The following is a 24,178-nucleotide window of genomic DNA, read 5'->3' as shown; positions in this document are numbered from 1 at the left end:
CTTTCAAAGACGACTCCATTTGCTGAGGGCATCGCAAAAGTGCCTAACGTCTTCATGTTAAAAGCAAGAGCAGGCACTCCGTGCATCTTACCACGTTGCTCACCGTATTGCAAAGTGCAAGAAGCCCCACACCATTGCAGAAGACCTTATCTTACCTGCAGCCATTGACATGGTCAGAGAGGTGCTGGATCAATCTGCGGTGGATAAACTGAAGACAATACCACTGTCGAATGATACCATAAGTAGGCGGATTGAAGAAATGTCGGATGACATCAAACAACAGACCACAGCTCGCATCAAAGCAAGTGCGCACTATGCATTACAGATGGATGAATCCACAGATATCGCAAACCATGCGATTTTACTTGTTTATGTGAGGCATGTGTGGGAAATGGACGTACAGGAGCAATTTCTCTGCACTAGAGATCTTCCCACCACTACAACTGCAGAGGACATTTTTAGTACTGTGGACTTGTACTTGGGTTTGGTGGACTTAAGCTGGGATATGTGTGTCGGAATCACAACGGATGGCGCTGCCGCCATGACCGGAAAACATTCAGGGGTGGTCAAGAGAATAATTGAAAAGGCACCGAATGCGACTTGGAACCATTGTTTTTTGCATCGAGAGGCTTTAGCAGCCAAGGATATGGTGCCAGTGCTTCATGAAACTTTGAAATATGTTGTCAAAGTGGTTAACCACATTAAACGTAGCGCCAAGAACGCCCGGTGCTTTCAAAAGCTGTGCAAAGACCTGGGCAGTGAGCACATACAGGTGCTGTATCATGCAGAAGTTCGCTGGCTTTCGAGGGGAAAGGTACTCTCGCGCTTCTATGAACTTAGAATAGAAATCGCAGCCTTCCTTTCAGAGAACAACTCGCCTCTTGCTGACCTGTTTAGCAACGATGTGTGGCTCGCACAAGTTGCTTATCTCGCTGATGTGTTCGAAGAGTTAAACACATTAAATGTGTCTATGCAAGGCAGGGGACACAATATGTTTGAACAATCTGATAAAATCAAGGCGTTCAAAAAGAAGATCGCATTGTGGGCAAATCATGTTTCGAAAAATAGGCTTGACATGTTTCCCAATATTTGTCATGCGGCACAACAACTGGACACTGCAGGCAAAAATGCTCTGAAGGAAACGGCACATCTCACCTAACGACTGGGTACGCGATCCCTTCGGAATTGACATGGAAAGTGTCACGTTGCCAAGCAACAAAGAGAGTCAGCTGGTGGAGCTTTCATGTGATTGGACGCTGAAAAAGAAATTCACTGAGGTAAGCCTCCCCCAGTTCTGGTGCAGTGCTGTGCTGACTGAATATCCATCCCTTGCCACCCATGCAATCAAAATCCTCCTACCATTCAGCACTACCTAGAAAATAATGTCGCTCATTTTGGCTGGCATCCAGGGAGTCAGCATCTACTTGGATGATGTGGTGGTGCATGCGCCCACCGCTGCACTCCACGACGCTCGCCTGGAGCAGGTCTTCCAGCGCTTCAAGCAACACAGGGTCACACTCAACGCGGAGAAGTGTACATTTGGAGCTACTGAGGTCGAGTTCCTGGGGTTCAGGCTCTCCAGGGAGGGTATCACCCCGATCATGTCCCACACCGAAGCAATCCTGTCCCTGCCGGACCCGCAGTTGCCGTCCAAGCTGTCTTCTTTTCTGGGCATGGCTGCCTACTACCTCCGGTTCATGCCACACTATTCTGACTCGACGGCCCCTCTGCGCCAGCTGTTACGCAAGGATGCGGTATGGGACTGGACCCCGGCCTGCCGGGAGGCTGTGCGCGTCATCAAACAGCAGCTCACGTCCCCGCCAACACATTTCAGCCTGACCGCGCCCACCTTGGTCACCTGTGACGCCTCTGGGGTGGCGCTCGGCGCCATGCTATCCCAGGTTCATGGAGGGGTAGAGCGTCCAGTGGCTTTTGCCTCTCTGGCCCTCACACCAGCCGAGCAGAAATACTCGGTGGGGGAAAGGGAGGCCCTCGCCTGTCTGTGGGCCTGCGAACGCTGGCATGTCTACCTGTATGGCAGGGCATTCACCATTCGCACAGATCATCAGTCTCTGACAGCGCTGCTGGCGACCCGAGGGGCGGGGCACAAGCCTATAAGGCTACTGAGGTGGGCTGATATGCTGAATCAGTACAACTTCGGACTCGAGTTTATGCCGGGGCGCTCTAACACGGTAGCTGACCTTCTTTCGAGAGCCGTCTCTACGACAAAAGAGGCGGGTGAGGCGAGTCCTGAACAGGAGGACGACGTGGACTGGGTCCACATGCTGCATGGACCGCTCAGCACAGTAGTCACGCTGGCTGAGCTGCAGCAGGCTGCGGCTGAAGATGAGACATTTGCAAATCTCCGTGCCTATATCCAGGACGGCTGGCCAGCCACGGTGAGGGCAGACTGCTCCCCTACTGCCGAGTCCGCGACAAGCTCTCCTGCTGGGGGGAGGTGTGCCTCGCCCGCGGTCACCGCGCTATTATACCAGAGGCGCTGAGGGCCAGGGTATTGCACATGGCGCACGACGGCCACCTGGGGGTGGTTAAATTGAAACAACGCTGCAGAGACAGTGTGGTGGCCTCACATAGACGGCGACGTAGAGGAGCTGGTGCGCAACTGTACCTGATGCCTGCTGAGTGGGAAAACGGGCCAGCCGGCTACAACACCCCTCACCCCGACCCCGTGGCCGTCCGCGCCGTGGGAGCACATTCAGGTTGACCTATGCGGAGAGCTTCATGGGGCCCCGGCACATGCCCGCTACCTGATGGTCGTGCACGACCTACACTCAAAGTGGCCAGAAGCCATCGAACTCAGCTCCATCACCACACAGAGCATCACCGACAACCTCGTCAAGCTGTTTGGGCGCTGGGGCCTGCCCAGTGTCGTCACCACAGACAATGGGCCTCAATTCATTTCGGCAGAGTTCTCGGAGTTCCTGTCACTGAGGTCCATCAGGCACATCAAGACGTCGGTCTACCATCCTAAAAGTAACGGCGGCGTTGAACGCCTAAACAAATCTCTGAAGAATGGAATCCGAGCCTGCCTGGAGGAGGGGAAAACCTTCAGCGCTGCACTCACCCAAACTCTCCTGACCATCTGGGCATCCAAGCACTCCACCACAGGGGTCTCTCCGGCTCTGCTCATGATTGGGCGAGAAATGAAACAACCACTAGACTGCTTGAGAGCTGAACCGGCCCCTGCATGCGAGAGCCCTGGGCTCGAGAAGGCCAGAGATCAGGTCCAAAGCTCACAGGCTCAGATGAAACGGAGGTATGATGCCTCTCACAGAGTACAGACCCCCGCTATGTCAGCAGGGGATTGGGTCAGGATTAAACACGCCAACCGCAAGAACAAGCTGAGCTCATACTGGTCAGCACCCCTCAGAGTGACCCGTCAACTGGGTCCGGCCACCTACAGACTAGATGATGGTTCTCGCTGGCACTCAAACCGCCTGCATAAGGTGGGTGCCCCGACACTGCCCGCATCATCCCTGAGCCAAGCTGCAACCCGCAGTTGGCAGCCCCGCTTGTAAGCAACCAGGGTGGGAGGTAACCCACCACAACCACCAGACCCTGCTCCCCAGCCTGCTCGCCCTCAGAGGGTGAGGGCTCCACCCGCTTGGCATGGGGACTATGTTACTGGGTAAATGCCACGGGTTGGTGGACTGAAGTGTTCAGTTTCTGTTCATGGACTGGAATGTTCTATTGCTGTTGCAAAAGGGAAGGGGGTGAAAATGTTATGTCCTGTTATGCTACGTATAGGTTGTGACATACTAGCAGTTACACGGTAGGCTACTGTGCCTTTAATAGACGGGCGTGGTTAGCGCTCGAGGTAGGGCTGGTGTTGTAACGTAAACAGGCAGTCGAATAAAGTTATGAAACCACACGGTTGTGTGTTCATTGTCTCAACATAATACCTATCTTTGTGAAAGTGGCTTCTCAGCTCTGGTCCAGCTGAATACAAAGCAGAGGAACAGATTGGACATTGAGCATGACCTCAGAGTTGCTTTGTCTACCATCACCCCAGACTTTGAGACTCTTGTCAGGAGAAAACAACATCCCCAGTTATCCCATTAGTTCCCTGGGATGTTAAGCTAAGAAGCTAATATTATTTATTATAATAATTTTATTTCATTGGGGTTTATTTATTAGTTCCCTCAAACTTAGGTCTGTTATGTTAAGCCAGTGATTCCCAACCTTTTTCAATCAGGCCCCACTTAGTTGTAAATATTTCCGAGCCCCACCTACCCTGGTCCCCAACATAGATGTAGGCTGGAATTAATGTTATAGGCTCAGACATGCCATTTCCTCTACTACTAACAAGACAAGATTTACATAACGAGACACAAAGACACAAGTATAGCTTATTTGAAAATGAACAAAAGCTTGGAAAATGATCCTGTGCCACTGTGAAATAATTAGGCCTAATAAAAAATGTAGTTGTATAGGCCTGCAGTAGGATAATTAATTTTCATTCAAATAATAATTTGCCTAATAATTTGCCACCTTTTGTGGCAAAAGGTATTTAGGCTTCTGAATGTGCTCTGTATATAAAGAACAACACATGACAGTCAGTTCATTTTTGTTGACATTGGCGTTTATCAGTTTTGGTAAATTAATATTATTCTTTCTTTTCAAGACCCACATGCAGTACCTCCGCGCCCCACTAGGGGCCAGTGCCCCCACACTTGGGAACCACTGTGTTAAATGGCTGCTGTGTTAAGCTAAGAAATCTGATAATAAGCATTATATTATTTATTATAATTTTATTTCATTGGGTTTTAGCCCTAGTTGCACTTTTGTTGCACTTTGTGTTTATTTCATGTTTTTAACAGTGCATGAAAGATTGTGTATTACTGCAAAAAAAAAAAAAAAATTATAAATCAGAGTGGTTAAAAAATTTGGGTCGCGACTTAATGACTAAGGAAAATGTTGGGTCCCCAGGCTAGACCAGTTGAGAACCACTGCTCTAGTTAACTGGTGTGATTGATTCCAGGTTTCTCTGACAGAAGAGGGTTCTTAAGGTATAGCTCTGTCTGATTGTGTCAGGAAGGATTCCAGAGATGAGGGAAACACCATTTCTTCCTCAATCTTGACCCAAGCTTGTTCAGCAGAATGGTTCATCTTTGAGAGCTGGGAGAGTGAGAACGCATAGTGATACCAGTCTAGTTTGGGGAGAGATAGACCGCCATTTTCTTTAGCTGCATACATGTTGGCCCGACTAAAAAGAGGCATTTTGCCCCCCCCCCCAGATACTCATTAATCACCATGTCATATTGTTTGAGCAACTGAGATGGAAAAGTTAAGGGAAGCATATAGGATGTAATTTATTGTCTGTCTACTAGTCTCTCCTATTGGTCTGTCTACTAGTTGTTGTCTTTCCTCTTTGTCTCTCTGTATGTCTACTAGTTGTTGTCTTTCCTCTTTATATGTCTACTAGTTGTTGTCTCTCCTCTTTATATGTCTACTAGTTGTTGTCTCTCCGCTTGGTCTGTCTACTAGAGTCCAGAGGGAAGCTGAGGCAGATTGTGACACCATATAATATCCACTTAACTCCAACCCACGCAAATGTAAACAAAGTGCAATAACAAGCGGGGCTATTGTGCCTTGAGAGGTGGCTGTTGGGCGAGGTTACGGATGTTACCTTTAAATGTGTCCCTCCCTGTCCCCCAGTATGAACGCTACCAGCGCTACGGGGCGGAGGAGTGTGTCCTGCAGATGGGCGGAGTTCTGTGTCCAGGGCCCGGCTGCGGAGCAGGTCTCCTCCCTGAGGACGATTGCAGGAGGATCCAGTGTCTGCAGAGCAACGGCCTGGGCTGCGGGGTGAGAGGCTATTATTATCATCACATTATCACATTAACACATTAACAGAGCTCAGTGTGTCATCATGGCTGACATCTGGTTTCAGACACAACATACGACCCTGAGCTGCTTCTATAGCCTAACATTTACATACATTTACATTTAGTAATTTAGCTGACGCTTTTATCCAAAGCGACTTACAAGTTCTGTACGACAAGCCATCAGGAAGGGCACAACTCTATCAGCTGAGCAACAATGTTCATCAAAGTGTTGCGTGCTACAGTGTAGGTTAGTTTATTAGGACAAGTGCATGACAGTACGGTTAGATATATATATATATATATTTTTTTTTTTTGATACAGTACTGTAAAGTTTTAAACTGTTGCTGTTTCATCTGTGCAACCAGAACATATACAGGGAATAGTTTCTGCATACACAAATCTTCTGTGTGTGTCTCTCCAGATCTCTCTTGGCAGAGCCTGAGACGTGGCCAAAAGCAATAGCAACAGCTCCCATATATCCACTTAACTCCAACCCACGCAAATGTAAACAAAGTGCAATAACAAGCGGGGCTATTTTGCCTTGAGAGGTGGCTGTTGGGCGAGGTTACGGATGTTATCTTTAAATGTAGGGGGACCACCCTAGTAGATAGAACAAAAAAGGATGAAATAATTTGCAAACATCTTAATTTTTTAGAATAGTAAAAAAAAGAAAAAAAATTATTACAAATTTTTTGGTTGCAGAATTGTATTACCCAAAAAGGGGCGTGGCCTATTAAAATTTGCCATTTTGCATGTTACCCCGAGCAAAATTGCGCAAAAATGGATGATATATAGCATGGTGTTATTCACTGTCAAAGATGCAAAGAAAAATCATAATTCATATTCTCCTTTGTTTCATCACAATTTAAGCAAGCCTAGTAATAGATACAATATTTCTGACACTGGGAATACATTCACTGAGGTCCATAGATGTCCCTAGATACCAAGAACATGCAAATGGACCTTGTAGAAGTGGAGCAATATGCCATTTACCTAGGTATATATTTTAGGCGGATTTTCAGAAAATAGGGCTCCGGGTTAAATCAAAAAGTGATATTCTCCTTCGAAATATTCTTTCACTGGCACGCCTGGCATTACGATGTCTGCATTTGGCAACAATTACTGCTGCCATGATCACCTGTGACGCTGGCAGTGATGCTGGCAATGACACCCCTTTATAGATGCGCTTAGTTACGTGCATGCACAAGCGCTCTCAAACATACTCACACACGCTCACCCACACCCACACACACACACACACACACACACACACACACACACACACACACACACACACACACACACACACACTTTCAAATCAGATAGATACAGAAAAGACGTCCCAGGTGAGGTCAGAAAGGGCTTGGGGTAAAAATGCCAACATTTCATAAAGAATTTCCTGAAATTGGAATGATCAGTGGGTTAGATGGTTGATATCAGTGGGTTGGATGGTTGATATCAGTGGGTTGGATGGTTCAGATCAGTGGGTTGGATGGTTGATATCAGTGGGTTGGATGGTTGAGATCAGTGGGTTGAATGAATGAATGACCTTTATTTATATAGCACCCTTCACAGCATGAATGCACAGGGTGCTTTACACTACAGCTTAATATAAAAACACAATAAAAACAAAATCAGAAATAAATGACAACAACAACAAACAGCAGTTAAAAACAGTGAAACCAGATAGAAAAAGTAGAATAAAAGAATTTGGATAAAATCATGAGTCACTAATTAAAACAAAAACTATAGAACAGTGAGGACAAGAAAAAAAGTGCCTATGCATGACCAAAAGCCTGTCTGAACAAATGTGTTTTTAATTGTTTTTTAAAAGAGTTCTCGGAGGGGGCAATTCGCAGGTCCAGGGGGAGAGCATTCCAGAGCCTTGGTGCTGTCACCTGGAAGGCTCGATCACCCCTTGTTTTAAGCCTGGACCTGGGGACCACCAGGAGGTGCTGATCGGCAGATCTGAGTGAGCGGGTGTTGGTGTAGGTATGGATGAGTTCAGTGATGTAGATGGGGGCCCGACCGTGAAGTGCTCTGAAAGTGAAAGTGAGGACTTTGAAGTGAATTCTATAGTGTACCGGGAGCCAGTGCAGGGATACCAGAATGGGAGTGATGTGGCATGATTTTTTTGACCTTGTGAGTAGCCTGGCTGCAGCATTTTGGACCATTTATCTGTGGATGATTTGGTGAGATAGGTGAAAAGTGAGTTGCAGTAGTCAAGCCTAGAGGAAATAAAAGCATGCACGGACAGTTCTAGTTCAGAGTGAGATATGATGGTGCGTAGTTTTGCAATGTTTCTGAGGTGAAAGAAGCAGGTGCGTGTGAGTGTTTTGACATGTTTGTCTAGGTTCATGGACTGGTCGAAGACAACACCCAGGTTTCTCAGGTGGGGACGTATGTTGTCTTTAAGGGACCCCAAGTGAGTGGCCACTCTAGCTGCAGTATTTTCAGCTGCTACGATCAGCACCTCCGTTTTTTTTGCGTTTAACTGGAGGAAGTTACTCCCCATCCAGCTCTCAATGCCGAGCAGGCACTCCTGGAGAAGGCTGAGTTTCTCCAAGTTGTCGGGTTTAAAAGAGCAGAGTAGTTGTATGTCGTCTGCGTAGCAGTGGTATTTAATGCTGGTGAATTTATTGATGAGGAGGCCTAGGGGAAGCATGTAGATGGCAAAAAGGAGTGGTCCTAGCACCGATCCCTGTGGTACCCCACATGAGAGGGGGGTGGGGTCAGATTTAAAAGGACCCACAGCCACCGAGAACGTTCTCTCCTTTAGATAAGAGGCAAACTAGTTTAGAGCGCTCCCAGAGATGCCCACACACTCCCTGAGCCTGTCCAAAAGGATGTTGTGGTTGACCGTGTCAAACGCTGCGCTCAGGTCCAACAGGACCAGAACAGAGCATTCACCAGAGTCAGCAGACATCAGGAGATCATTGGATACTCTGAGAAGGGCAGATTCAGTGGAGTGGAGTTTGCGGAAGCCAGATTGGAATTTGTCACAGATGTTATTTTGCGACATGTGGTGAGCTGGTTGGCTACAACCTTTTCTAACACCTTAGATGCAAAAGGCAGCTTGGAGATGGGTCTGAAATTGTTATGGATGGTGGGGTCTAGGTTGGGCTTTTTAAGGAGTGGCTGTACGACTGCCTCCTTAAAATAGATTGGGACAGAACCAGAGGCTAGGGATGAGTTTATGATAGTGACTAGACTGGGGCCAACAGAGCAGAAAACTTCCTTAAACATGGATGTAGGAAGGATGTCTAGGGGGCTTGAGGAGGTCTTCATGGAGGTGACTAAGATGGTGAGATCATCCAGAGAGACAGGTGAGAAATCGCTCAGGGATGCTTGAGTGGTGGGATGGAGGTGAAGGGGGGATAGTGAAGGAGTGATGTTTGCCATTATGTTTGCAACCTTGGTGACAAAAAATTGAAGAAAGCGGTTACAGTCCTCATTTGACAGCACTGGTGTAGGGGGTGGGGGGGGGGGGCTGACAAGTGTGTTAATGGTTTTAAATAATACTCTGGGATTGTGCTTGTTTGATGAGATTAAAGTTGGATGGTTGAGGGTTGGATGGTTGAGATTAGTGGCTTGGATGGTTGGATGGTTGAGATCAGTGTGTTGGATGGTTGAGATCAGTGGGTTGGATGGTTGAGATCAGTGTGTTGGATGGTTGAGATCAGTGGGTTGGAAGGTTGAGATCAGTGGGTTGGATGGAAGGGATTTGGGTTTCTGCTTTATGTAGGTTAGCCTAAAACTAACATAATTTATTTATGTAAGTAATGTATAATAATTGTAAGGATGTTTATTGATATGTTTTTTTTTTATGTTGTGGACCAGAGGAAGAGTTTGTGTTGATCTGATCCTAATAAACAATAAAGGCCATAAACATAAAAAGGTAATAATAATAATAATAATAATAATAATAATAATAATAATAATAATAATAATAATAATAATAATAATAATAATAATAATAATAATAATAATAATTCATTACATTTATATAGCGCTTTTCTAGACACTCAAAGTGTTCCCCACAATGTAGGGTGGAAATGGCCTCCTTCACCACCACTATATAACACAATACAATAATTATGATAAGTAACTAATAAAGTAGAATAGAACATTCAGTGTATATTAGTAGTTTAATTAAAATAGCTACAGTAAAATGTATTCCTTAAAGATCCTCTACTTGGCTAAGTGTTTTAACACTTTAGACATGTTGTAGAAGAATGTGAAAAGAGCGTCTGGTGACAAGTTCTACAGAAATAACAGTCTAAGTCTCCAAGAGGAGTTAACTGTAGAAAAAAGCATGTTTTGGAGTGGAGGAGACCTTTAAAGCCACAGACACAGAAACAGCCTGTCGAGAACAGGACTGAAACAGAGGGGTATAGAGACATGCTAGAATGCATAATTTGAGTGGTATTTTCAGCAACTTCAGAGACCTCTAGTTACGTGTTGAAAAGGATTATAATATGTGACCTTTGAAACATGACAAGACAATGACATATTGTTAGAGTTCTATTGTTTCTATATTTTCCTCAAAGAGAATCAACAGTTTTTTTTTCGGTTCAGTCCCTGAATCTTGAACTTTTACACTTTTTCCAAAAAGTGCTTTTCTGACAACTTGATATTTGGAGCAGGAGAGAAGAAAGCAGTGAACTTGACTTTCTCGTCACACAAAAGATCAATTTGCGCCTCCTGCTCAGACAGTGGGAGGCCTGTTGCGCCATGCGTAATGAACGGATCTAGGATCCAGTTGTCCAAATGGTCCATGCTCTCCGTGTAATAGTTGATTTTGTCTGCAAGGAAAATCTGCGTTTCTTCTCTCTCTCCGCGCTTCTGACAACAAACCTATCCATTGCGAGTGTCAAGGTTACACACAAAAGACGAGACATGGTCTCTGCGATTATATATGCGCAGGATGTAGTGAGATGTGTATTGGAATACTGTGTCGGCCTCCGTTGATGAAGGGGCGAGACATGGCAAATACAAACAGCTGCCAGGTGGAAAACTCAATCTGAGTTGGGCTTGTCGGTTATTTATTTATTTTTTGCCAATGCGCTGTCACCTACCCACAACCCCACTTTGGGTCGCAACCCGTCGTTTGAGAACCCCTGCTCTATCTCATTCTCTACCTCATTCTCTACCCCATTCTCCACCTCATTCTCCATCTCATTCTCTACATCATTCTCTACCTCATTATCTACCTCATTATCTACAGTACCTCATTCTCTACCTCATTCTTCACCTCACATCTGAGGCACAATACAAGCACAGTCTGTCTTCTCTGGCTAGCCAGGTTATTTTATGTGTTCTCTGGCTAGCCAGGTTATTTTATGTGTTCTCTGGCTAGCCAGGTTATTTGATGTGTTCTCTGGCTAGCCAGGTTATTTGATGTCTTCTCTGGCTAGCCAGGTTATTTGATGTGTTCTATGGCTAGCCAGGTTATTTTATGCCAGACTGTCTCAACGAGTCTGTACTTTGTTCATTTAGAATTTAGAATGTGTTTGCATTTGGCTAATGTGGATTGTGTGGTTAAATGTCTCTGGTACGGAGGCACCATTATAGTTTTTTGATACCGTCTGCTATAAGCATCTTCAGATAATTACAATTACAAATATGCACGCAAAAATATGCATAAATACACACACACATGTAAAACATGCATAATATACACACAGACACACACACACACAGCCCACTACTTGTGATGTCAGCGCCCCTCCCCCTCCTTCCATTCCATAATGATGATGTTAATATTTTGCAAACATCCAATTAGTCAAAGCGCTAATAACAGCGTGTCTTAATTGCATCTTAATTGTCACTCAGTTCACACCCCATGAGGGAGGCTTGATCAGGGAGGGAGGGGGGAGGGAAGGAGGGGGGAGGGAGGAGGGAAGGAGGGAGGGGGGAGGGTGGCAGGGAGGCAGGGAGGGAGGGAGGCAGGGAAGGAGGGAGGGTTGGGAGGGAGGGAAGGATGCAGGAAGGGAGGGTTGGGAGGGAGGCAGGGAGGCAGGGAAGGAGGGAGGGTGGCAGGGAGGGAGGCAGGGAGGGAGGAAGGGAGGGTTGGGAGGCAGGGAAGGAGGGAGGGAGAGAGGGAGGCAGGGAGGGAAGGAGGGAGGGAGGCAAGGAAGGAGGCAGGGAGGGAAGGAGGGAGGGAGGCAGGGAGGGAGGGAAGGAGGCAGGGAGGGAGGGAGGGAGGGAAGGGTGGGCATGGGGAGGCATCACCCATGGCAACACCAATGGCAGCGAGCAATTGGGGAGTCAAGAGTCACCGCTTCTAATCAGATGATGGGACGGTGAGCAATGATGGTTTTATTATTATATTTCTTTTAATTCATCTTGTTCTGCTAACAGATCGTGACGATGAGTGACCAGACGGCAGCGTCACGCTCCGGAAACCCATTGTCTAATTGTAACTGAGGGGTACAATTCCCTGACTGTATGGTTAGATATGATACTTACTACCACTACCTCTTGTACTTTAGACTCTGGCCACCCAGTACTAGGTATAAATAATTATGATAAACACTCCCACCTGATGAAACGGATCCAACACAAATGTACCAAGTCGAAAGTCTGCGTTTAATAATAATACATAGCAAAAGGTATGTACAACGATCACTTAATTACATTTATGATTTGAAATAGTATGCACTTTTATGGCAAATGAGTATTCGTAGGTAGATCAATATCGAATGTCCAATCTCTGATTGCGCAGGAAGCAAATATACAACCTGGAATATTTAGGGAACAATAGCAATGATACTTGAATGATTATATAGCTGGATACACTAGGGGAAGGTTCCGACTGCTTGTAGGACAGCTGGAGGGGGGGGGTAGAGTCTGGCTGTATCCCGTCTGGCCGAGGGTATCCTGGGAGAGCCCACAGTCGTGCGACCCGGTGCCCAGCGATCCTCGATCCACAGATGAAAGCAGTTGGACTCTCTGTGGCCGGCGTCCTCCGGTCCACGATGGAGAGACGTGAGGCGACCTCGTCGTGTAGAGCGTCTTCTCACCTGTCGTCCTCTCCGGGGGGGGTATTTCCAACACACCGCAGTGTTGGCCTTTATCCATAGAATAATCAAAGTACTCAAAGCATAATCCAAGCCGGGGAAGGCTAGCCGTCGTCGGTAGAATAATCCAATATACAGGTCCACTCGCTCTTTGGCCTGGAGCTCCTCGGGTGCAGCTTCATGTGGGGTCAACCACCCTGGATAAGCGTCCAGCTGATGCCCGAAACGATGGGGGTGCTGATTACTATAGAACTCTTACCGCACGAGGCACTACATATGAATAGACTATTATTAGCTTAATAGAATACGTCCAACTCGACGATATAGTGCCAAATATGACTATTCAAATATTAATATACACGATGTCTCAATGCCGATACTGGGCCGAATTGGCCTTACTGCCCACACGTGGTTCGCGGGGAGGCTTTTGCGTCTGTCACTCTGTTGGAGGGTAAGGAACTGGACTAAAAGAAAGCTCTACTTTAATAGCGCAGTATATATACGCACTATGAACAAATAGTACCATTAGTGGTGTGGTAGACATATTCCTACGCGGAACTAGGACTTGTCCATACATGTTGAGCGGTACGATTGAACCTGGTCTGAGGGGTATGGCGACCTGGCACCAAGGTCTCGTCCAATGGTAGAATGGAGACTATTATGGGATGTTCAGTAGACTAGAAGGGATATTCAATGCATATTGTACAAGGAATATACAAGGGATATCAGGGGATATACAAATACAATTAAATATATATATATAAATAAATATATATATTCGGTTTAATCTGATCCTTCAGAACAGCCGCCCCCTAATTGGTCCCAACCCAATTAGTTAAGCAGAGACAGATTAACCGCACTGTCTACCGCTCAAGGGTTCGCTGTAAGGGTCAGTCAACTCACAAAGTCATAGGGTCATGGTCATCATCGATTGTGTCTGGGAGTCGGGGCAGTTCTATGAGCCTCGCCACAGGACGGGTGTAAATGCGCCCCTGGACGAGTACTTCAGCTGCTCGGACCTTGCCATCGGCACCGGTGATCACTTTGCTTACGCGGCCAGCCGGCCACATAGCTCTGGGTAGTGACTGGTCAATAATCATGACGACTGTTCCTTCCGTCAAATTGTCTCTCTCTTTTACCCACTTCTGGCGGGTCTGTAGAGACGGTAGGTAGTGCAGTAGGAAACTGCTCCAAAACTTGTCGGCTAATACTTGGCTGTACCTCCACATTCGTCGGCCGTTCGCTTCTTCAGGCCGGTACATTGTCTGGGGTAACGCGGGATCTAGCCGCCCCATCAGGAGGGTGTTGGGGGTGACTGGGTCGACATCTGCTACATCACTGGAGACGTAACCGAGGGGCTTTGAGTTCAATACTCCCTCAATCTCCGTGAGGACTGTCATTAGGACTTCTTCCGCCACAGTCTGGGCCCCAAGTACTGCGTACAGGGCTGTCTTTATAGAACGTACTTCTCGTTCCCAAGTTCCACCGAAGTGGGGTGCGTTTGGGGGGTTGAATTGGAAGTCAATCTGGGCTGGAGCGAGGTGGGTCTTAAGTTCTGGGCCCATAGCTTGGAAGCTCTCCCTCAGCTCTCTTTCTCCGCCTTTGAAGTTTGTCCCGTGATCGGACAATAATGTAGACGGTTTTCCTTTCCGTGATGTGAATCTTCGGAAGGCCATAAGGAATGAGTCTGCGCTCATGGTCGGAAGGAGCTCGATATGTATCGCTCTGGTGGTCATGCATTTGAATACAATACCCCACCGCTTCTCGGTGCCTCTTCCTTTCTTTATGTGCAGCGGGCCAAAACAGTCCATGCCTGTTGAGTGGAATGGCTTGTCGCCGAGTCGGAGGCGACATGGAGGTAGGTCAGCCATCCGTGGTATGCTGGGCTGCGCGCGCCACTTTCGGCAGTCTAGACAGGTTCGCTGGAAGCGTCGCACCGCCTCTCTTCCTTGAAGTATCCAGTAACGACGTCTGATTTCCGCGAAGACTCTCTCTGCTCCTGCGTGGTGTACATCCTCGTCGTATTTCTTTATAATCAGCTCTGTGACCTTGTGTCGGCTGTTCAATACGATCGGGTACTTAATGTCATCCGGTAAATTGGGGGCTCTCCGCAGGCGACCACCCACTCTGATGAGGGTATGTGTGTCACTCTCGGGGGCCAGATGAATCAATCTGCTGTCTGATGGGACGGGCTTTCCTCCCTGTAGACAGTCTAGTTCATCGGGGAACGAGTCTCTCTGGGCTCGTTGCAGTAGAAGCAGTTCTGCTTCCTCGTAGTCAGCTGCTGACATATCAGCGGGGGACTTAATCTCTGGGTGGTGCCGCAGGAATGTCCGTTGCTGCGCACTCTCTATGGTAATGCAATCGTCTATGTTGGGGTCTGCGGAGACAACAGTGCTCAATCCACAGAACATGGGTTTCTTATTCTCAGCCTCCTCGTCACTTGCTTCCCTCGGGGTGGGCGTGGGCCAATCTCCTTCCGGGAGCTTGAGGAATGCTGGTCCGTCACTGTAGATGTTATGACGGGTTAAGTCATCTAGGGACATTCCCCGGGTGATGACGTCCGCTGGGTTGTGTTTTGTATCAACATAGCGCCAGTTTGCTTCTCCGGTTAACTCTCCGGTTAACTCTTGAATCTCAGTGACTCTGACTCCCACGAAGACTTTGTATTTGCATGAATCCGATTTGATCCAGGCGAGTACTGTCGTGGAATCTGACCACAGGATTGTTCTATGCACCGGAATGGTGAGCTCACGTTGGATGAGCGTGGCTAGATGCGCTCCTGCGAGGGCTACGCAGAGCTCTAGACGTGGGATAGACTGTTGCTTGCGTGGGGCTATTCTCGAGCGGGCGAGGATGAATGCTGTGTAGATCTCTCCCCCCTCTTCTTGGGCCCGCAAGTAGGCTACTGATCCGTAGGCGACCTCGGAGGCGTCACTGAAGACGTGTAGATCCATTTTACATGTCTCTGGCCTCACCGTGGGTGGGAAGTAGCTTCGGCGTATATTAACGCCTGGGAGTGAGTGGAGTTCCATCTCCCACTCTCTCCAGGTGGATGCAAGGTGTGCGGGAATGGGGTCGTCCCAGCCCTGGTCCTTGTCCCACAATGCTCGTACAATCATCTTTGCCCTGGTGGTGTACGGTAGTATACATCCTAACGGGTCATATTGTCGGGCGAGTGTTCTGTACACACTCCGTCTGGTGGTCGGTATTGCCGTCGACCTTCCCTGCTCCGTGGTCAGGGGTTTGTGTCTATAGTGGAGCGAATCTGTTTTGAAGCGCCACACTAGTCCTAGTGTCATCTCTTGGGCTTCTCCTGGGATTGTGGCCATCCAGGTCTCGCTGCTCGCTGCCTTGTCCTCGGAGGAGAGGCTGCGCAGTACGTGCGGATCGCTGCTGGCCCACTGCCTGAGATCAAAGCCGCCTTTGATCAGAGAGGCGCGGAGTTTATGTAGGAGAGCCTCGGCTTCTTCCTGGGTCGAAACGCTTTGTAGACAGTTATCTACGTAGAAGCTGTTCTTCACACTGTGTCGGACCTCTTCGTCCGCTGCTGGGTCCTCTGCGACATGTCTCTGTAGTGCAAATGTAGCACAGCATGGGCTGCATGTAGTTCCGAAAGGGAGGACTTCCCATTGGTAGATGGCTGGGTGCTCATCTCCTGGCCTCTCTCTCCATAGGAACCGCAACAGGGGCTTGTCCTCCTCTACTAATCTCACCTGCAGGAACATCCCTTTGATATCCCCGCTGATAGCCACCTTGTCCTGGCGGAAGCGGAGTAGTACGCCTAGTAGGGAGGGGCCGAGTGTAGGACCGGGCAATAACTCTTTATTCAGATTTTGGGATCCGATCTGGTAGCTGCAGTTAAACACGATGCGGTCTTTGCCGTTGTGATGAACCTTGTGGTGGGGCACGTATCACGATTCAGTCGTCTGGTCGGCCTCTTTAATGTCAATCTTGGTGACGTGTCCCGCTGTGATGAGCTTCTCAATCTCAGCGCGGTATACACTTTCTTGGGCGGGGTCCTTGGCTAAGCGCCGCTCTGTGTTTAGTAGGTACCGCTCTGTGGCGTCTTTCTTTGCGTGAAAGGTAGGCATCCCTTCCCGCCGCAGGAGTGGCGTGGCGTATCTCAACACGCCGCTGACTGGGACTCTCTTTGTTCCCGTCTCGAGGAGGTTAATGGCGTAGATGTCGTCTTTAGAGCGAATGTCTTTCTTTTCGTTCTTAAAGGGCATTTGTTCTAAGGTCCATAGCCTCTCTACATGCTGCAGGAGTGCGGTGTCTCCCTCTGTGACTCGGGAGTGGAGACAGCTAGTGGCTGTGGTTCGGTTGAGAGATTTGGCGAGTGGGCCTTGGAGAGTCCATCCTAGGCGGGTCTCGACTGCTGCAGGGCAGCCTCTGGGTCCGGTATGAACCCGGTCTATCGGGACAATGAGGTCTGCATGGTCGGAGCCTATCAACAGTGTCGGGGTAGCACCGTCTATGAGTGGGATCGGTAGCTTGCGTAGATGTACATATTTCTCCATCAGCTTGGCTACATGTGTACCGCGAGAGTCCTATTTCTTGGCTGGTGAAAGCGTCTGTAATCCTGTACCGTCGCTCGGGCTGGCCGCTTGCTGCGATAGAGAATGAGACATTCTCGCCCTTTATCGTTTTCAAATCTCTTCTTATTGTCCGAATTGTCATTTGGTTTTCGCTCCCCCGCAGCCCTAGCTGGGCCGCAGCGGACGCGAGCAGAAGGGTCTTCTCTGACCCGTCATCAAGGACGGCGTAAGTGTCCATGACTTTTTTCTGGTAGCTCAATGTCACACGGACTACCTTTAAGAGCACTCTGGCTCCGCTGCTGCTGGCGGGGTCGATGTACATGACGCTTGCTTTGCTGCTTGATGGTGCGGGTGGAGGCCGCCGTCTGTTACTGTCGTGGAGTATGTCCAGATGGGCTCCATCGCACCGACTGCACTTTTTCTTTAAGCGGCATTCGGCTGCCATGTGTGATCGCGCACAGCGAAAACAGCGTCTGTTGGACTTTATCCATTGACTCGCTTCCTCCGCATTCATCTTGGGGAATGAGTCACATTGTGACAGCCATTGTTCTTTCTCACAGTAGGGGCACACTATCTTCCACTTCTCCTTTCTTGAGGTGGTACTGTGGCTCCTACTGCTTGGCACTGACTCCGATTGGTGCATGACAGTCACCGATCTTCTTCCATCGTTTAGTCTCCTGGTTCCTTCTCTGGAGCCAGGGGTGCTCCGTCCGAATGTATCTAGCCGTAAGCTGCTGACTTCTCTCGCCAGGAAGTCGGCTAGATCGAGGAGGTTCGGTTCGGGGCCATTAGGGTCTCGGTGGTCTCTCTGCCGCCTAAAGCGCTCCTGTCGGGCGGGCGGTAGCTTCTCCAAGATCCTCTCTACATTTGAGTTGGCGTATAGTTCATGCCTACCCTTTTCCCTCTGCGCTCCCAGCATCCCTACCAGGGACTGCACTCTGATGGACAGGTCGTCCAGTGCTCGATTGTCTGTTGCTGGGGGTAGGCGGTCGATGTGCCTGATCTCCTGGATCACGTAATCCCATATACGTCCATATCTCTGGTCCAACGCTACCAGCGCTGCGGTGTATGGGGTCGTGGAAGTGGCGTAGGCGAGCGCTATGTTGTGCGTGCGGGGTACCTTTAAATGCTTCAGTAGTATCGCGTATTTATGGCGTTCATCAATGACATCCACCAACATTGTCTCCAGACACATGCGGAGCTCCGTATACTGGGCCCGGTTCTCCTGGGTGAAGTCTGGTACCATAGGTGTGCCAATGTATGACGCGGATTGTTGATACATCGGCGAGCGTTGGGGGAGAGGCCTCCTAGGCGAGTCTCCTCCTGCTCCTTGGCGTGGGCTGGTACCGGCTGTGTACCATGGCCCGCTGGTACTGGACCTCCTGGTCCGGTAGAGTACTGTGCTGTCGTCGGGCGTGGTTCTCCTCCTCTTCCTCTTCGTCTTCCGTTAGGTCATCCAGGGCTTGTAGTCTCTGATTTAGCCTCTCCGCAGTGTATGCTGCTCCTTCCCGGTGGCTGGGTCTCGCTTGGACCGGTTGGGGAAGGGGGTCTGCGGGGGGTATAAACCTCGTCTGTTGGTCAAGTTCAGGGTCGCTTACTCGGCTAGGGGATGCCGCCCTGGAGTGATGTCTAGACGAGTTCCTGGAGCCTCTGGTGGAGGGAGGGGGTGTTGTCCTTCTGATCAGCTGTTCTATTAGTTGCGCTTGTGCTCTGTCGCGCTCGGCTTCGCGCTTGGTGAGATCCGATTCTCTCTGGGCACCGGTGGCGGCGCGCTGGGCGTCGGCCCGGTCTCTTGCCATATTCTCTTCCATCTGAATGCGTCTTATTTCCAGGCGTATGTGCTCTTCTTCGCTCCGTTGCTGTATCTGCAATCGATCGCGTTCACCCTGGAGTCTATCGCGTTCAGTAGAGGCTTTCAGGCTGACGAGGAATGCCTGCTGTAGTGTCCTCTCTGCCTCGCTGGGAGAAGACGGTTGTATAGGGGAGCCGTCCCTTGGGGTACTCCGTGCGGAGTCTTGGAGCTCTATCTCCACGGTGCTCTCCTCATCTTCTTCCGTGCCGAGTTCTCTCTCGGTAGTGTTGTCTTCCTCCCGGGACTCGTCGGGGACTACTTCTTCGGTATTGGCGGGGTGTAAAGTCATGTCTGGTTCCCCCTGGTCCCCACCGTGAGCTGGGTCAGTTACGTTAGAACCCATAGGGGCCTCTATGGTCGGGGTAGCCTGGTCGTTAGGGTTAGACATAATTTTACTTTCTAGTTTTACCGCGTTTACTGTTGGTAGAAGACTAGGTTGTTGACTGACAGCGTAAGCCTCTAGGTACTGAGGGAGCTGTCGTTTGCGCCGCGGGCGTTGTTGGTTAGGAGGATCGTTTCGTGGAGTGTTCATCATAGGCCATTTTAATATTAATAACACTATATTAATATTACACTGATTACCATCCGGCTCGAAGGACCAATTGTAACTGAGGGGTACAATTCCCTGACTGTATGGTTAGATATGATACTTACTACCACTACCTCTTGTACTTTAGACTCTGGCCACCCAGTACTAGGTATAAATAATTATGATAAACACTCCCACCTGATGAAACGGATCCAACACAAATGTACCAAGTCGAAAGTCTGCGTTTAATAATAATACATAGCAAAAGGTATGTACAACGATCACTTAATTACATTTATGATTTGAAATAGTATGCACTTTTATGGCAAGATCAATATCGAATGTCCAATCTCTGATTGCGCAGGAAGCAAATATACAACCTGGAATATTTAGGGAACAATAGCAATGATACTTGAATGATTATATAGCTGGATACACTAGGGGAAGGTTCCGACTGCTTGTAGGACAGCTGGAGGGGGGGGGGGTAGAGTCTGGCTGTATCCCGTCTGGCCGAGGGTATCCTGGGAGAGCCCACAGTCGTGCGACCCGGTGCCCAGCGATCCTCGATCCACAGATGAAAGCAGTTGGACTCTCTGTGGCCGGCGTCCTCCGGTCCACGATGGAGAGACGTGAGGCGACCTCGTCGTGTAGAGCGTCTTCTCACCTGTCGTCCTCTTCGGGGGGGGGTATTTCCAACACACCGCAGTGTTGGCCTTTATCCATAGAATAATCAAAGTACTCAAAGCATAATCCAAGCCGGGGAAGGCTAGCCGTCGTCGGTAGAATAATCCAATATACAGGTCCACTCGCTCTTTGGCCTGGAGCTCCTCGGGTGCAGCTTCATGTGGGGTCAACCACCCTGGATAAGCGTCCAGCTGATGCCCGAAACGATGGGGGTGCTGATTACTATAGAACTCTTACCGCACGAGGCACTACATATGAATAGACTATTATTAGCTTAATAGAATACGTCCAACTCGACGATATAGTGCCAAATATGACTATTCAAATATTAATATACACGATGTCTCAATGCCGATACTGGGCCGAATTGGCCTTACTGCCCACGCGTGGTTCGCGGGGAGGCTTTTGCGTCTGTCACTCTGTTGGAGGGTAAGGAACTGGACTAAAAGAAAGCTCTACTTTAATAGCGCAGTATATATACGCACTATGAACAAATAGTACCATTAGTGGTGCGGTAGACATATTCCTACGCGGAACTAGGACTTGTCCATACATGTTGAGCGGTACGATTGAACCTGGTCTGAGGGGTATGGCGACCTGGCACCAAGGTCTCGTCCAATGGTAGAATGGAGACTATTATGGGATGTTCAGTAGACTAGAAGGGATATTCAATGCATATTGTACAAGGAATATACAAGGGATATCAGGGGATATACAAATACAATTAAATATATATATATAAATAAATATATATATTCGGTTTAATCTGATCCTTCAGAACACTAATCGTTACTGTGTAGCATGTCATCATCTACCTTATTACCTGTCCTTCTGCCGGAAGCCACGCCCCTTTTCACTCTCTCCTGACGGTGGGGGGCAGGGGGTGTAGGGGGTTAGGGGGGGGCGGGGGGGGGGGGCTGACTCAGGCACGTCTATATTAATCCCAGCCGAAGAGTGCAAGAGCGCTTCCGCATTTTGCCCTGATTGGCCCCGGTAACGCCCTCCAAATGCGCATTTTCTTTTCCCCCGCTCAGACGCCGAAATGGAATACATGTATATTATATTATCGCGACGCGATTCACTCGCAACGCCATAACGTTTTCCCTGTACATTGCAACGTTAACACAACGCAGCTGTCAACTGTACTTTACATATTATCCAAACGAGGACCACATGTACTTTACATATTATGGAATACATGTCAATCAATCAATCGCGTACCTCTTAATTAGCTCAGTTAGCTGCATGTTAGCTCCATGTTAGCTCAGCAGTTAGCTCATGTTAGCTCAGTAGTTACCTTCATGTTAGCTCCATGTTAGCTCAGCAGTTAGCTCATGTTAGCTCAGTTAGCTCAGTAGTTAGCTCCATGTTAGCTCAGTAGTTAGCTCAGTTAGCTCAGCAGTTAGCTTCATGTTAGCTCAGTAGTTAGCTTCATGTTAGCTCAGTAGTTATCAATCAATCAATTGTAGCGCTGGGATAAAGGAGTCGGAGGCGGTGTATCGAAGTTGAACCTAATTCCTTTATTCAACAGCAGCATAACAACAATGTCAACGTAGTCGAATCGATAGGTAGAATGAATGCTCGAGGCAGGAAGTGCTACACACAATATCGTCCGGGGGGGACTACTATTCCCAACAACAGTTCTGTGTGAATTATGTACAGTCACTACACAATCAATCAATCAATCATGTACCTCTTGCACGGCTGCGGCGTGGCGGCTGGCGTGGCTGAATAACAGTAGCAGTGATCGCCTGCTGCGTCCATCGCGTGTATATATATACCGTATTAGTATTAGCAATAGCATATAGTATTAATGTGTTTGACCAGCGTTAATGTGTGCTAATATGGCTTTAATATGGCGCGTTAATATGAACCAAAGGCATCATCTGTGATTAGTGTTGAATGGGGGTCTACTCTGAACCGCGTCGAACCAAGCGGCGACCTCATGCGCATGCGCGGCGAGCGCCTGGGCGAAGGAAAAGGAAATGCGCATTACCGTACTGGCGTATGGCGAAGAATGCGGAAGCGCTCTTGCACTCTTCGGCTGGGATTAATATAGACGCGACTCAGGCAGCATCCTGTGTATTGAACCCCAGTTGGAGGTTGAGACGTCACATTACACACACATCACACACACGTCACACATCACACATACACCACACACACATCACACACACATCACACACACACACACATCACACACACATCACACACACGTCACACATACACGACACACATCACACACACACATCACACACACGTCACACATACACCACACACACACACATCACACACACACATCACACACACACACCACACACCACATTATGGTAGGGCCAGTGTGTCCACTGCTTGTGTATGTCTACACCAGCATCTGCATACAGTATGTGTGTGTGTGTGTGTGTGTGTGTGTGTGTGTGTGTGTGTGTGTGTGTGTGTGTGTGTGTGTGTGTGTGTGTGTGTGTGTGTGTGTGTGTGTGTGTGTGTGTGTGTGTGTGTGTGTGTGTGTGTGTGTGTACCTGACTGTGCTTCATGATTTTCTGATTGCACTCGCATTGTTTATGTCCTTTGTATGAGGCTTCCTTGTACTTCTGTTTATGTGGACATAAATAAACATTTCATGTGTGTGTGTGTGTGTGTGGCCATGCAGTGTCTGTGCTCAGTGAAGAGAGGAGACAGGAAATCAGTTTACCAGCCTCCTGTTCCCCCCTGGTCAGACCCCCCCCCCCCACGCTCTCCCCTCGTACGTCATCCACGCCCCACTGACCAGACACCTCTCTGGGCATCGCTTTGTCTCTCTGCCCACCGTGCCACGTGCTGGCTAGAGCCGTCCTCACATACACACATGTAGACACATAGGTGTACACACACACACACACACACACAAACAACTGCGTCTTCACCCTCTAAATTCCCATCGAAGTCGACTGGATTCTCATTTTACAGATGAATTGCACTCATGAACATCACGCATGTATACACGCACCTTTTCACCACATACATGTGCACACACATACACACACACATACATACACATTCATTTGTATTCCTTACAATCATGTGACTTCATGTGCACACTGTCACATAGCTGGAGAGGCGTTATGACAGAAGCGCTCAGTTTTTCCATGTCATTGTTAAATGTATACTTTTTCTCACCGTATGTGGAAAAGGTTATGATCATGTTAGAAGGAATAAAGATACTGTATGTCAGCCTGAAGAATCACAACATAATAAAGATATGATGAAACATAGATATAATATGTCCTGCTATGATCAAACATTTACATTTACATTTAGTCATTTAGCTGACGCTTTTATCCAAAGCGACTTACAAGTTCTGTACGACAAGCCATCAGGAAGGGCACAACTCTATCAGCTGAGTAACAATGTTCATCAAAGTGTTGAGTGCTACTGTGTAGGTTAGTTTATTAGGACAAGTGCATGACAGTAAGGTTTTTTTTTTTCTTTTTTTTTTTCAGATAATGGTTGAAGAAGTGCGTCTTTAGTCGACGGCAAAAGATTGGACGTGTTTCGGCTGTCCTAACTGGGGTGGGTAGTTCATTCCACCATTGTGGGGCAAGGACTGAGAATAGGCGACTTCTCTTTGATGACCCTCCCGGAGCTTGGATAGGAGTAGGTCTGAGGCGGCCAGAAGATGCAGAGCGTAGGGGTCTTGAGGGTGTGTAGTTAGAGACCATTGA

The 24,178-nt window shown here is 48.3% G+C and overlaps 1 protein-coding gene across 1 annotated transcript in view; it reads left to right on the top strand.

Annotated features, from left to right (window-relative positions):
- Positions 1 to 24,178, top strand: part of prkn (parkin RBR E3 ubiquitin protein ligase) — a gene marked incomplete at its 5' end in the record, with an annotated part of 340,196 nt that overhangs the window by 294,866 nt on the left and 21,152 nt on the right. The window contains one exon of the mRNA XM_084321889.1: positions 5,680 to 5,829. Coding sequence (XP_084178015.1) covers positions 5,680 to 5,829 — 150 coding nt within the window. The remainder of the gene's footprint in view (positions 1 to 5,679; positions 5,830 to 24,178) is intronic.

Source organism: Notolepis coatsorum, assembly GCF_963971535.1.
Source record: "Notolepis coatsorum genome assembly, chromosome: 9".
In the NCBI taxonomy this organism is placed as follows: Eukaryota; Metazoa; Chordata; class Actinopteri; order Aulopiformes; family Paralepididae; genus Notolepis; species Notolepis coatsorum.
Note: the sequence above shows the minus strand (reverse complement) of the source record. Positions and strands in the feature narration are given on the sequence as shown.